The sequence below is a fragment of the Leopardus geoffroyi genome, chromosome C3, assembly GCF_018350155.1.
Source record: "Leopardus geoffroyi isolate Oge1 chromosome C3, O.geoffroyi_Oge1_pat1.0, whole genome shotgun sequence".
NCBI classification, from domain to species: domain Eukaryota; kingdom Metazoa; phylum Chordata; class Mammalia; order Carnivora; family Felidae; genus Leopardus; species Leopardus geoffroyi.
In genome coordinates this window covers 68,030,393-68,045,341 of record NC_059338.1, presented here as the reverse complement: position 1 = coordinate 68,045,341, position 14,949 = coordinate 68,030,393, and the positions used below count along the sequence as shown (strand labels likewise).

Here is a 14,949-nt window from a genome sequence, read left to right as displayed (position 1 = left end):
TGAATTAAATGAATTTAGTTTTAAATAAATTTTAAAAATCAGAAGTCAACTATAAAAGAACTTGGAAATGTAAACAAGAAGCCATTGTACTCAGTGGAGCTTCACTCGCCAACCTGACTGTAATGTTTGCTCACGGTAACATTTAAAATGTGAAACTCATCAGATGCTTTCCATCAGAAGAATGCAGAGTGTTTCTAGTCTATGAAATTTTTGATATTTAAAAAAAACACACATGTCAAAACATTAAATTGTGCGATTTAAAAATGCACCATTTACTGAAGTCAGTTATACCTTAATAAAGGTATTGAGATATAAAATGGATTTAGAAGGAAACATGGAGGTACACAGCAAAAGTAAATGACTTATGCGTGGGTCCGTCTTACGAGTCCACGTTAGGGGGTGGGCCAGTCTCCTGGTTTGTGAGCATTTTAGTACTAATTGGTTTTTAACCATTTTTCTCTTACTTTCATAAATATACTAGCTGGAGAAAGATGTAATATCCACACAATGCTTATTATATTTAATTAAAAGAATGCGGGGCGCCAGGGTGGCTCAGTCGGTTAAGCCCCCGACTCTTGATTTCGGCTCGGGTCATGATCTCACGGTTTGTGAGTTCGAGCCCCGCGTCAGGCTCTGCACTGACAGCTCAGAGCCTGCTTGGGATTCTCACTTTCTCCCTCTCTCTCTGCCCCTCCTCTGCTCATGCGCTCTCTCTGTTTCTCTCAAAGTAAAGAAACATTAAAAAAAAAATGTTTTTAAATAAAAAAAAAAAAAGAAAACTGTGAGTACTGATGTAAAGCGTCTCTAAAAGACACTGTTAGGTAAAAAAGCCAAAAAAAAACCAAAAACAAAACACAAAAAAGTTAGAAAGCAATGTGTATAATATGAGTGCATTTATGTAACATTAATGTAATATGTACTATTTATGGTTACATAAATGCAGCCATATTATACACCTTGTTTTGTGACCATGCATGTGTTTATCTTACAGGATCTTGTAGAAAAGTGGGATCAGAACTTGTCTCTCTTCTCTTCTACTCTTGAGGAATCGATGAATTGTCAAAGAAATTGGCTTTATCTGGAACCAATCTTTCATTCTGTGGAAATACAAAGGTAAAAAAAAAAAAGCTGTATAGAGGTTAAAAAAACATATGGTGGGTGTTTATTGCCTGTAATCCCTGAGAAGTCATTTGTTCAATGAACATTCTTTTTTTTTTTTAATTTTTTTTTTCAACGTTTATTTATTTTTGGGACAGAGAGAGACAGAGCATGAACGGGGGAGGGGCAGAGAGAGAGGGAGACACAGAATCGGAAACAGGCTCCAGGCTCTGAGCCATCAGCCCAGAGCCCGATGCCGGGCTCGAACTCACGGACCACGAGATCGTGACCTGGCTGAAGTCGGGACGCTTAACCGACTGCGCCACCCAGGCGCCCCATCAATGAACATTCTAAAATAATCTGCCACGGGCACAGGAGTAAATTGTGCTGAATTATTATTTTTTCTTTCATGAAAGTTTGCAAGCATCAGCTCTTTTAAAAAGTCCTGTTTCTCAAGTTTAGATATAAAACTGTTAAGGATTGGGTAAGAAATGTCAGGTCATTGTAATCGCTAAACCACAATACCATGTGTCTACTTAGTTCTAGAACATTAGTGTGGTGTTGATATGAGCAATACACATGTTTTTAATAGTCTACATACATGAATGGTAGTTTGTTTCTTTGGACCAGGTGAAAGAATGGAGGTCCTAGACAGTTGGGGGAAATTCTCCCTTTTCTTTTTATTCACAGCATTCAGATTACTTGGTCTCTCTTTAAAGTCACTGGTCTTAAGAGTGCGTAACTTGTGACATCTGTGTTGTCTAGACAGAATTTAAAGTGTTGACCATAAATCACACAAGCTAGCTTAGGAGCCGTTCTGAAATAAGTAGGCATCACAGAGCGCGTGTTTGTAAGGTGTTAGAGCAGATGAAGGGAGACCTTGGATATCAGGTTAAGTATTGCGAAGTTTATTTTAGGGGCAGAGGGAGCTTCAGGCGGCTCACGAAAGAAAACTGTGTAGGTTTGAGTACTGTGTTGCAGAGAACAATATCCATTTTTGTAATACGTGTATATTTCTTGTCGGAGGACGGCTTTCTAAAGGGCTTGGGTCAAGCTCTAGTTATTGTGTAGTTCTCACGGGAAACCACATACCTGGGGAATGTGTCCTTTGTGGTTACAACTTAGCGCCTTAAATTCAAACTTCAGTAGTCCTCTTTACTAAAGACTTCTTAACCGATGGAGAGATACGACTTCTGGTTCAGAGTGTCACCATGTCGTTCTTCCCAGGCTTTGCTATGAGAGAAAAGGGAGCATGTAATTAAGGGGTGCTGAAGACTCCTGCACCCCAGTGCTAAAGGAAAGGAAACACACGTCTGCCATGGCCCTGCCTTTGAGAAGTGGAGAAGGATGGTGGGCCCTGATTCCGGGGGGAGGGTGAAAGAGAGGAAGGGGAAGGGAGGTTCATTAGCAGGGAGAATTCCTTACAGAGACCGTTTGAGGGACAAGGATTCAGTCCATTCCCCTCTCTCCAAACTCCCCGTGAGGTCCCCCCAGAGCCTCCTGTTGCAGTCGGGAGGGTGCCCGACAGAGGGGAGGGTGAAGGCCCCTCCTTGATAGGATTTTTGCTGAGCTGAAGAAGTTTCTAGGCCCATCGCCCCAACTGGGGAATAGGATAGTGGTGGGGGGCTCGCGGAAGAGCTTGACAGGTATTGCCCTGGGGTTGGGGGCATCGGAAATGAGGACCTGCGTCTTCTCTGGACACAAGCACGAGAGCACCTAGCTGCTGTGGGCCATCGGTTCTCAACCGCAGGCGATGTTGCCCTCTCAGGGACATTGGGAGAAGCTAGTGCCAAAAACAGCTGCTTGGAGAAGCAGCTCTCTAAGATCCCATTTCCTCTAGAATTGCAGTAGCCTTTGTTTTCCTACATCCTAGGACACAAATCACTTTTACTCACGTTACGTAGAACTGTGTTTATCTGTCTCGGAACTCGCACCAAGTATAATCCCGTCAAATGACGGATGGATGTCTGGTTTGTCACAGATTTCCTACGTGTGCGTCACTGTATATAATAAATGCTATAAAATATCTAGTTAATGATCAGCAAAAATAAAACATGTCACGACATTTTTAAACAGATGACGTTCTCTCTTGTTCCCTTCCTAAAGGCAACTCCCTGTGGAAGCAAAACTCTTCTCTCAAGTGATCTCCATGTGGAGAGAAATCATGTCAAAAATACAGAACAAGCTGGATGCTTTGCAAATAACCATTTCTGCAGGGGTCCTTGAAACTCTGCAGAATTGCAATCTGCATCTTGAACATATAATGAAAAGTCTTGAGGTAACACCGGCAATCCGAAAGTGGGGAATGATTGTATCTTCGAAATGTAATGTAGGGCATGACGGAAACGAATCCCAACGTGAATTTTCTGTACTGTAGCCGCCCACGATATTTCCAGCTCTCGCCAACTACAGGGTTAATGAAAATACTATCAAGTCAAACAAAAAAGTGGATAGACCGATCTAAATGGCCTGAGACAAAACCAATTTTTCAGTGCCTAGGTTTCCTTCTCTTCACATTGGGAATAATGGCGGTGCCTACCTTGAGGGGCTTTGTGTTAAATAAGATAATGCGTTTACAGCACAAGAGCTGGCACAGAGAAACTATTTCATGAGTGCCAGTTATTTATATTGGCACTACTGTTGTTATCAAGTTGACAAAATCAGCAAAAGTTGAAATTGAAAATAGTTCGATGGTTTTATTTTTTTTAATTTTTAAAATATTTTTTAAAGTTTATTTTCAGGAGAGAGATAGAGAGCTCAAGCAGCGGAGGGCCAGAGAGGGAGGAAGAGAGAGAATCCCAAGCAGACTCTGAGCCATCGGCACAGAGGCCGGCTTGGGACTCAGACTCACAAACCACGAGATCATGACCTGAGCTGAAATCAAGAGTCAGATGCTCAATCTACTGAACCACCCAGGCGCCCCTTTAATTTCATCTTAAATCCAGTATAGTCAACATGGAGCATAATACTGGTTTCAGGTGTACAATATAGTGATTCAGGACTCCTGTATCCTACGGTGCTCATCGTGATAGGTGTACTTTAATCCCCTTCACCGATTTCACCCATCCCCCCCCCACCTACCCTCTGGTGACTACTGTTTGTTCTCTAGAGTTAAGTGTCTGTTTCTTTGTTTTCCCTTTGTTTATTTGTTGTTTCTTAAATTACACATGTGAGTAAAATCATATGGAATTTGTTTTTCTCTGACTGACTGACTTCACTTAGCCTTTTACCCTCTACGAGTAATCCATGTCATTGCATATGGCAAGATTTCATTCCTTTTTATGGCTGAGTAATATTCCGTTGTGTATATACCCCACATCTTCTTTATCCATTCATCATTCGGTGGACACTTGGGTTGCTTCCATAATTTGGCTATTGGCGATAGTGCTGTTATAAACATTGGGGTGTATGTATCCTTTTGAATTAGTGTTTTCATATTCTTTGGCTAAATACCCAGTAGTGGAATTACAGGATCATATGATAGTTCTATTTTTAATTTTTTGAGGAACCACCATATTGTTTTCCATGATGGCTGTGCCAGTTTACATTCCCACCAACAGTGCCCGAGGATCCCTTTTTCTCCACATCCTTGCCACATTTGTTGTTCCTTGTGTTTTGGATTTTAGCCACTCTGACAGGCATCAGGTGATATCTCATGGTGGTTTTGATGTGCATTTCCCTGATGGTGAGTGGTGTTGAGCACCTTTTCATGTGTCTGGTAGCCATCTGTATATCTTCTTTGGAGAAATGTCTGTTCATGTCTTCTGCCCATTTTTTATTTGGATTATTTGGGGGTTTTTTGGTATCAGGATATATAAATTCTTTATATATTCCAGATACTAGCCCTTTATCAAATATGTCATTTGGAAATACCTTCTCCAATTCTGTAGGTTGCCTTTTAGTTTTGTTGATTGTTTCCTTTACTGTGCAGAAGCTTTGTATTTTGGTGTGGTCTTGCTTGTTTATTTTTGCTTTTGTTTCCCTTGCCTCAAAAGACATATACAGAAGGAAGTTACTATGGCCAGTGGCAAAGAGGTCTGTGTTCTTCTCTAGGATTTTAATGTTTTCATGTCTCACATTTAGGTCTTTAATCCATTTTGAATTTATTTTTGTGTATGGTGTGAGAAAGTGGTCCAGTTTCATTCTTTTGCATGTAGCTATCCAGTTTTCCCAGCACCATTTGTTCAAGAGACATTTTTTTCCCACTGGATATTCTTTCTTGCTTTATCAAAGATTAATTGACCATATAATTATGGGTTTATTTCTGGGTTTTCTGTTGTATTTCATGGATCGATGTGTCTATTTTTACGTCAGTACCGTGAAATCTGGAATTGTGATGCCTCCAGCTTTGTTCTTTTTCAAGATCACTTTGTCTATTCAGGGTCTTTGGTGGTTCCATACAAATTTTAGGAATGTTTGTTCTCATTCTGTGTAATGAGAACATCCTGGGAATAAATTCCACTTGATCATGATGAATGAATTTTAATGTATTGTTGGGTTCGATTTGCTAGTGTTTTGTTGAGGATTTGTACATCTATGTTCATCAGAGGTTTGGCCAGTATTTCTCTTTTTTTTTTCTAGTGTCTTTCTGTGGTTTTAGTGTCAGGGTAATGCTGGCCTCATAGAATGAATTTGGAAGCTTTCTTTCCTTGTCTATTTTTTGGAATAGTTTGAGAAGAATACGTATTAACTTTTTAAAAAATGTTTGGTAGAATTTACCTGTGAAGCTTCTGGTCCTGGACTTTTGGTTTTTTGGGAGGCTTTTAATTACTGATTCAATTTCATTGCTGATAATCAGTCTGTTCAAAGTTTATGTTTCTTTCTGATTCAGTTTTGGGAGGTTATATGTTTCTAGGAATTTATCCATTTCTTCTAGGTTGTCCAATTTGTTGGTATATAATTTTTCATAATATTCCCTTATAATCTTATAATCCTCTGTATTTCTGTCTTGTCATTTGTTATTTCTTTTTCATTTCTGATTTTATTTGAGTCTTCTTTTTTTGGTGGGGGGGATGAATCTGGCTAAAGATCTATCAATTTTGTTGATCTTTTCAAAGAACCAGGTCTTGTTTTCATTGATCTATTCTATTGTGGTTTTTTAGTTTCTGTTTTGTTTATTTCTGCTCAATCCTTATTATTTCCTTCCTTCTACTGATTTTGAGTTCTGTTCTTCTTTTTGTGGCTCTGTTAGGTGTAAGGTTAGGTATTTGAGATTTTTGTTCTTCATTGAGGTAGGCCTGTATTGCTGTAAACTTCCCTCTTAGAACCACTTTTGCTGCATCCCAAAGGTTTTGGACCATTGTGTTTTCCTTTCATTTATCTCAATGTATTTTTTAACTGCCTCTTTGATTTCTTGATTGACCCACTCATTGTTTAGTAGCATGTGTTTAACCTCCATGTATTTGTGCTCTTTTCAAATCTTTTCTTGTGGTTGATTTCTAGTTTTGTAGCATTGCAGTCAGAAAAGCATGGCATGACCTTGATTTTGTTAATTTGTTGAGACTTGTTTTGTGGTCTAACATGTGATCTGTTCTGGAGAATGTTCCCTGTGCAGTTGACAAGAATGTGTATTCTGCTGTTCAGGGATGGAACGTTCTTAATATATGTTAGATTCATGTGGTCTAATGTGTCATTCAAAGCCACTGTTTCCTTATTGATTTTCTGTTTGGGTGATCTATCCATTGATGTAAGTGGAGTGGTAAAGTCCCCTACTATCATTGTATTACTGTTGATTATTTCCTTAATGTTTGTTATAAGCTGATTTATGTATTTGAGTGCTCTCGTATTGGGTACAAAATATTTACAATCATTCTATCTTCTTGTTGAAATATTTCCCTTATGATTATATAGTGTCTTTCTTTGTCTCTTGTTACAGTCTTCGATCTAATGTCTACTTTGTCCAATATAAGTATTGCTACCCTGACTTTCTTTTCACTTACTTTCTTGATATATGCTTTTCTATCCCTTCACTTTCAATCTGTAGGTGTCTTTAGGTCTGAAATGAGTCTCTTGCAGGCAAGATGGGTCTTGCTTTTTTATCCATTCTGTCACCTGTGTCTTTTAATTGGAGTGTTTAGTCTGTTTCCATTCAGAGTAATTATTGACAGGTATGTACTTATTGCCATTCTGTTACTCATTTTGTGGTTGTTTTTGTAGTTCTTCTCTGTTCCTTTCTTCTCTTGCTGTTTTCTCTCATGGTTTGCTGACTTTGTTTAGTGATATACTTAGATTCTTCTCTATTTTTTGCATATCTATTACTGGTTTGGGATTTGTGGTTCCCATTGGGTGTGTATATAACATCTTATGCATATAGAAATCTATACTAAGTTGATGGTCGCTTAGGTCTGAGCCCATTGAAAAAGTACTAAATTTTTACTCCTCTCCACATTTTATGTATATGGTGTCATACTTTACATACTTTACTTTTATTTTGTGAATCCCTTGACAGATTTTTACATATATACTTATTTTCACTGCTTTTGTGATTCCTGCTTTTCTTACTCCAGTTTATGGTCTTTCCTTTCCACTCAGAGTCCCCTTTATCATTTCTTGTAGGGCTGGTTTAGTGGTCATGAACTCCTTTAACTTTTTTTGTGTGTAGGAAGCTCTTTATCTCTCCTTCTGTTCCGAATGATAGCCTTGCTGGGTAGAGTATTCTTGGCTACAGGTGTTTTCCTTTAAGCACTTTGATTATATCATGCCCCTCCCTTCTGGCCTGCAAAGTTTCTGCTGAAAAATCAGCTAATAGCCTTTTGGGGTTTCCCTTGTATGTTACTGTTTTCTTTTCTCTTGCTGCTTTTATATATGTTTACTTATTTCTGAGAGAGTGACAGAGAGAATGTAGGCGAGGGGCAGAGAGAGAAGGAGATAGAGGATCTGAAGCGAGTTCTGTGCTGACAGCCCAAAGCCCATTGTAGGGCTTGAACTCACAAATGGCAAGATCATGACCTGAGCTGAAGTTGGACACTTAATTGACTGAGCCACCCATGTGTTCTCTCTTGCTGCTTTTAAAATTCTCTCTTGATCACTACTTTTTGCCTTTTTAATTACTAAGTGTCTTGGTGTTGACCTCTTTGGGTTGGTTTGTTAAGGGTTTTCTGTGCCTCCTGGATCTGAATTTCTGTTTCCTTCCCCAAATTTGGGAAATTTTCAGCTATTATTTCTTCAAATAAATTTTCTGCCCCCCTTCTCTCCCTTCCCTTTCTGGGATCCCTATAATGTGAATGTTACCATGCTTCCTGGTGTTTCTGAGTTCCCTTAACCTGTTCTCAGTTTTTATTATTCTTTTTTCTCTTTTCTGTTCAGCTTGATTGCTCTCCATTACTCTGTTCTCTAGGTAGCTGATCCATTCTTCTGCTTCCTCTAGTCTACTATGTATTCCCTCTCATGTATTTTTAACTTCAGTTGTCTTCTTCGTCTCTGATTTCTATCTTTGTTGAGTGTCTCACTGAGATGCCCCACTGTCTTTTCAAGTCCAGTCATTTATGATGGTTACTTTAAATTCTGTCAGGCACATTACTTATGTTTCTTGCATGTAGCTCTCTTGATGTGATTTTGTTCTGTTCTTTCATTTGGAACCTATTCCTCCGTCTCCTCATTTTGTCTACTGCTGTGTCTGTGTCTCTGTTAGCAAAGTCAGCTGTGTCTCCCGCACTTAAAGCAGTGGCTTTAGGAAGACGAGGTCCTATAGTGCCCCATGGTGCAGTGTCCCCTGTTCACCGGAAAATGGTGCTTCAAGGGTGTCCCCTCTGTGCGTTGCTACAGTGGTGTCCTACTGTTGTGGCCAAACTGTGTTCACCTTCCATCCAGTCGTCTGCAGTGGCTCTGCCTGTTGTGGGCAGGGTCCGGTCCCTGTGCGGTTAGTGGGTCAGTCTGGGGCGCGGCGGATCAGACCAGGAGTTTGCTAGAGATGCGGTAGCTCCAAACTGCAGGGCACTTCCCCTGTGTGGTCCGGAGAAACTTTTATTGGTGGGCGAGGCCGCAGTCAGACCCGATGTCTGCCCCCAGCCCACCGCTGGGGCTACGGTCAGACTGGTGTGTATGTTATCCTCCCCTTTCCCAAGGGCGGGACTCACTGTGGAGTGGTGTGGCCCCTGTCTGGGCTGCTCGCACACTGCCTGGTTTGTGGTGCTGCTTCGATGGGATCTGGTCACGAGCGTATTAGACAGGGTGGATCCGCAGCATGCACATGGATGGGAGCACTGTGCTGCCATGGTCTGTGCAGGTGTACTGTGGGAGGGGACCTAGAGCTGAGGTCTGGCTGGAGGGGGACTGTACACACCCGAATAAGGGGAGTTGCTGTTAGCAAGTTCGTTCCAGGAGGTGTCAGGATATCTAGGCTGGGGGGAAGGGCAGGAAATGGTACCTGCCAGCAACTTTGTTCCTGGAGAACTCCCTCACTGATCTCTGTCTCTCCAGCACAGCTACTGATTTTTAAAATTCTAGATTTTTTAGTCCTGTTGGTCGTAAGAACTTGTAAAATTTGACCCGTCTCATTTCCAAGCCAGATGTTATGGGGATTTGTTTTTCTCATGCTGGCTCTCCATGAGAGGCTCTGTTTCTCTCCCTTCTCTGCACCCATTCTCTCCTGCAGACAGACTCCTAGGTCCATTTAGGTCCTCAGCACCTCTCTGCCCTTCCTCTCTTCCCCACTGTGACCTCTTCTCTACGTTTAGTTGGGAGGGGGGGATTGTTCTGCCAGTCTTTGTGTCATTTTCTGAGTTATATATGCTGACGTGGGTGTTATCTAGGTGTACCTGGGTAGTGGGGCAAGCCCGGGTCCTCCTACTCTGCCATCATCCCTAGAAGTCCTAGTTTGATAATTTTATAAAGTAAGTTATTGATTCCATATATTTAAATTGCCAGGGGCACCTAGGTTAAGTGGCTTAGTGGATTAAGCATCTGAATCTTGGTTTTGGCTCAGGTCCTGGTCTCACAATTTGTGAGATCGAGCCCCACGTCAGGTTCTATGCTCAGTGCGGAATATGCTCAAGATTCTTTCTCTCTCCCTCTGCCCCCTCCCTGGCATGTGTTCTCTCTACATCTCTCTCTATCTCAAATAACAAAACAAAAAACACCTTTGCCAGAACATTAAATTGTCATCTAGACTTACATATTTTTTAAATATCAGGTTTTAATATTTGAGATTCGGGGTGAATATATTCACTTCATAAACCAAGACCTCTTTCCAGTTTTTTATCTCTTTTTCCTTGTTGAACACAATTCACAGTGGTTGGAATGACCTCTCCAGAATACCTACATATGGCAGTTTCAGCCTATAGAAAGTTCTCTGCCCAGGAAGACCTTCTGCTATATGAATCCAGGATCTGAGGCCCCTCCCAGAGGGATCTGGTTAATAATAGCAAGTTTACCGAGTAGGGACTGAAATAAGTCTTCTCATTACTTCTAGCGCATCTTTGGACTATTACTAAGCATCATTACCAACCAGGGATTTTCCATTTATTCATGTATTGAGCACCTGCTTCATACCAGGCACTGCAGCTGCATACTGGGACTCCCCACATCCTCCCCTCCTATTACAGAACTCGAGATCTATTACAGGAACCAGAGTAGAGAGATGCTAGCATGTGATGTATGCTGTGATGGGTTGGATGGTATGGTCACATGAAAGGAGAGAGATTCACCCCTTGCCCCGGGAGAAGTGAGAACTCACCTGGGTTTGGGAAGAAGTGTGTGAGTTAGCCAGGTGAAAGAGTCTGGGAGGGGGTGGCTGGGAGGAGCACCCTAGGCCACGGGGAAGAACACAAGCAAGTGTGGCACGTTCGGGAGTTGTAAATGGGTTGGTACAGAGGATGCCTTGGTCGCAAAGGGGCAAGAGGAGAAAGGGGAGATTCTCCGGGAAGCAGGACCAGATGACGAAGGGCCTTGAATGTCATTGGATTTTGACTGGGGGAGTAAAATGACTTGATTGAGAAATGTGTCCGTAGAAGGGAGCACAGAGTATGTCTAGATCGGGGGCAGTGGGAATACATATACAGAAACCAACTAAAAGGCTAGAAGTCCTGGGGGGACTGAGGGAGGACGATGGTCAGGATGAAAGAAGGTGGACCGGGAGCTTCAGGTGGGTGTGTGGAGGAGAGAGGACAGAGGCCCAGGGTCATGGCCACGGGAGGGGAAAGTGATTACACCGCAGGGATAGGAAGTAGGGGGAGGAGGCTTGCGTGGAAACAAGTGAATTCTGTACATGTTGGAAATATAATTCTTACGGGGCAGTCAAATGAACATCTTCGATCAGCATTTGGACGCGTAGGTGTGGGACACAGGGAAGTGACAGGAGCCACGGAGCAGGTGCCCAGCCAGGCAGGAAGTACAGTGGCAAGTGGGAGGAGAGAGGGGCTGGGGAGCGTGGGCTCCACAGCAGTCCTGGAAGCAAATGGTCATGAGTGGCGGAGGGATGAAGAAAACAGGAGAGTGGCATCCCTGTCAGTCCATTAGCAGGGGGGCCACCGGCAGAGGGACCTCGTCCTCAACGGGACCACAGGGTCGGGCAACAGCAGAAAGGTGGGGCCTGGGGGCCCACAGCGCTTTGCGAGTGGTGTCTGTGCGCGTGTGTTCACCTGCGGGACTTTTGCTTTTATTTTCATTTGTTTCAGTTTCGTTTATTAAGAATTGTTTTTAGCAATTGAAGCATAGATCGAGCACGGGTCACCCTTTTACTGGTAGTCTGCACACTGCAAGTTAAATACTGTGGGTTTTGCGTGTAAACAGAGGCCCAAATGGGGAAGTGCGTCATAGCAGAATTAATCATAGATTATGAACTCTCATTTCTTTTGGTTCCGGACAGGACTACCTTGAAACTAAAAGAATGATTTTCCCCAGATTTTACTTTCTCAGCAACACTGAACTTCTCGACATCATAGCGAATAGCAGAAATCCAGAGTCTCTACAGGTAATGTCATCATTCCACGCTCAGCGATGCTATTTCCCAACCAGGTCAGAATTTCTCAGCGGTGCTGACATTAGTTTCTGGTCCATAGCCTCATCTTGCGAAATGTTTTGAAAATATAAAACGGTTACTGCTGTGGAAGCAAGAAATTGGGCCCCCTGCCGTCATAATGCTCATATCTGCTGAAGGAGAGTGCCTTCTGCTGCCCAAGTACGGTTTGTAGGTTACAGACTCAGCATTCCCAGTCTGTAAAACTTCTTTGTTGTATAATCTGCGTGGACATTTCTGATATTTCACGGAAGTTTGCTGAGCCAATGATTTCTTCAAAACTAACGTACCTAGGCAGAATTTTACCTTTCCATTTCTGTATTTGTTGCTATCGTCCTGAATGCCACCACGAGGTTTTATTCTAGGAACTTAGGAAGGGGATTGGCAATTTGCTTGGGGTTGTTAATGCTGCTTCCCCTGCTTCCTCCCCGACCCCGGGGCCCCGTTGTGAATGTCCCCAAGTTAGCCAGGTCCTGCTGCCACACCGGTCCAGTTTGCCAGCCAGCCTTTGGCGTGTGCTTCCTGATGTGAGCTGATTAAAAAGGCTGCACCCATGTGCTCCCATCACCAGCCTCCCTAAGCCAGCCCTGCCCCAGGCCGGCTGTTGAAAAGAACCAGGGAGGAATACAAAAACGCTTTGTAATGTAATTTATCTACTTTGTCAGTTCACATCTTACTGGAAACTCTTAATTTTGTAAACCCCTGGTTTCGACGTCAGGATTTCCTCAAGTTAGGTGGTATGTTTTCCGTGTAGATTTCCAAATTAAGATCTAGAATAAACAGAATTACGGATTTATGATCTTTTGGCCTGTGCATGTTATAAGTGTAGAAGACTTATTAGTCTACAGCCTTATCAAAGGAACGAGACATGAATAAGAAGAATTCTTTGCAAATTATTTTTGAAAAAAATACAGGAAAATTCGAGTAAGAAGTGCCGTGGAACAGTGGCTGGTAAATGTTGAGAAAAGCATGTTTGATGTGCTGAAAAAGTGAGTACGATTTTTAAATCCTAAGATTACGTTATATATTTTTTAAACTCAGTTCATTATTTATTAATCTAAGTGGGAAGTATCCGCAGAAATGTATGGAGTAAAGTCTTTGAAACGGGCTTTGATAGAACACGGTGGCGTATGGCTGAATGGAAAATAATCATTTTTACAGTGTGAATGTCCGCTTGAGAGCATCATCACGGACCGCACTCGGGCGGGTTTTGTGTGCTTTGAGACTCGCGAGTATCTTCAAACTGGCCCGGACCTGAACTTGGGGTGGGCATCGCCACCTGCTTCCAAAAGACCCAGCTCACCCGGCTTCTGCTTCCTCACACTGTTTGTTCGGTTCAGTCTTCATAATGTTCTCCTCCTTACATTTCAGTCTGTTGTTGGCTGCTGTTCCTGAAGGGAGAGCTTCAGAGTGGGAACTTGTAAAACTAATTTGACTAGAGCAGTCTTGTACATTTCTAATTATTTATGGTCGATTCTAGAAAGGCTACTTACTGGTTGGGGGGCGCCTGGGTGGCTCGGTTGATTAAGCATCCGACTCTTGATTTCAGCTCAGGTCATGATCTCATAGTTCATCAGTTTGAGCCCCACATCGGGCTCTGTGCTGACAGTGTGGAGCCTGCTTGGGATTCTCTCGCTCCTCCTCTCTCTCTGCCCCTCTCTGGCTTGCTCTCTATCTCTCTCTCAAATTAAATAAAAATAAACTTAAAAAAAAAAAAGAAAAGCTACTTATTGGTCTTGAGGTTTTAATATCTGTATTTATTAATATGATCCTGAATGCCCACACAAGGCTTCTAGAGTAGAGTAGATTATTATTTACTTACATAAATAACCACAGTGGCTTTCCCTGGCTCTGGTTTTTCCCTGGGGTGATGTGATAAGGGCCAGATGTCCTCTTATGTGTGAGGGTAGGAACTCCTGTGGGCAAGGATGCCCCGCCCCGCAAAAGGCATCTGGGCATTTGAGAGACCAACAGATTTCCACTTGTTACTCTGGGAGTTTTCTGGTTAGAGAGTCTTGTCATTTGCTAATAATGCTAATAATAATAATAATACTGCTACTAAGGTCTCTTTACAGTCCTTTGAAAAGTGTCACTGCCTTTTCATGTTGTTTAGGATGACAGATGTACAGTGTTGAAAAGCAGAGGTGACAGTGAGCATCCTTCTCTTGTTCCTGACTTTACTGGGAACATCTCTAGTATTTCCCCATTTGTAACGATGCTTAGATTTCTGGAATATACCCCTCATCAAAGTAAAGAGTTTTGTTCTATTCCTTGTTTGCAGAGTTTTTAATAATTAAAGGATGTTTATTAAGATCAGAGGGTTTTTTCAATGAAACTACCAAGAATCCCAAATACTCTTTCAACTTTGATTTGTGGTTGTCATGAATTACAATAACAGATTTCCTTATGTTGAATTTTCCTTGTTTTCCTGTTCATTCTTTGGTCCACTTACTTTATTTTTTAGAAAACTGTGTTAAACATTTCTTCCTTTTCTGTGGATTTTTATCCTTTTCGTATTTCTAGCATTTCTTTCTTTTAAAAAATTTTTTAAAAATATTTGTTTATTCTTTGAGAGAGAGAGAGAGAGTGAGCATGAGTGAGAGAGGGGCAGAGAGAGAGGGAGACAGAATCCAAAGCAGGCTCCAGGCTCTGAGCTGTCAGCACAGAGCCCCAAGTGGGGCTCGAACTCACGGACTGTGAGATCATGACCTGAGCCGAAGTCGATCACTCAACCAACTGAGCCACCCAGGCCCCCTCTTTCTTTTGTTTTTTTTTTTTTTAAGTTTATTTATTTATTTTGAGAGAGCACGCATGCATGTGCGAGCTGGGGAGGAGCAGAGAGAGGAGAGAGAGGATCCTAAGCAGGATGCACGATGTCAGTGCAGAGCCAATTCAGG

The 14,949-nt window shown here is 42.1% G+C and overlaps 1 protein-coding gene across 3 annotated transcripts in view; it reads left to right on the top strand.

Annotated features, from left to right (window-relative positions):
• The window catches only part of DNAH14 (dynein axonemal heavy chain 14), a 257,879-nt gene that overhangs the window by 39,324 nt on the left and 203,606 nt on the right, over positions 1–14,949 (top strand). For all 3 annotated transcript variants that reach the window (XR_006706041.1, XM_045453286.1, XM_045453287.1), the window contains exons 12-16: positions 992–1,113; positions 3,205–3,376; positions 11,903–12,007; positions 12,096–12,214; positions 12,967–13,041. Coding sequence is in view for 2 of the 3 variants with exons in the window: in XM_045453286.1 (XP_045309242.1) it covers positions 992–1,113; positions 3,205–3,376; positions 11,903–12,007; positions 12,096–12,214; positions 12,967–13,041 (593 nt within the window). In the remaining variant the exon portion in view is untranslated. The remainder of the gene's footprint in view (positions 1–991; positions 1,114–3,204; positions 3,377–11,902; positions 12,008–12,095; positions 12,215–12,966; positions 13,042–14,949) is intronic.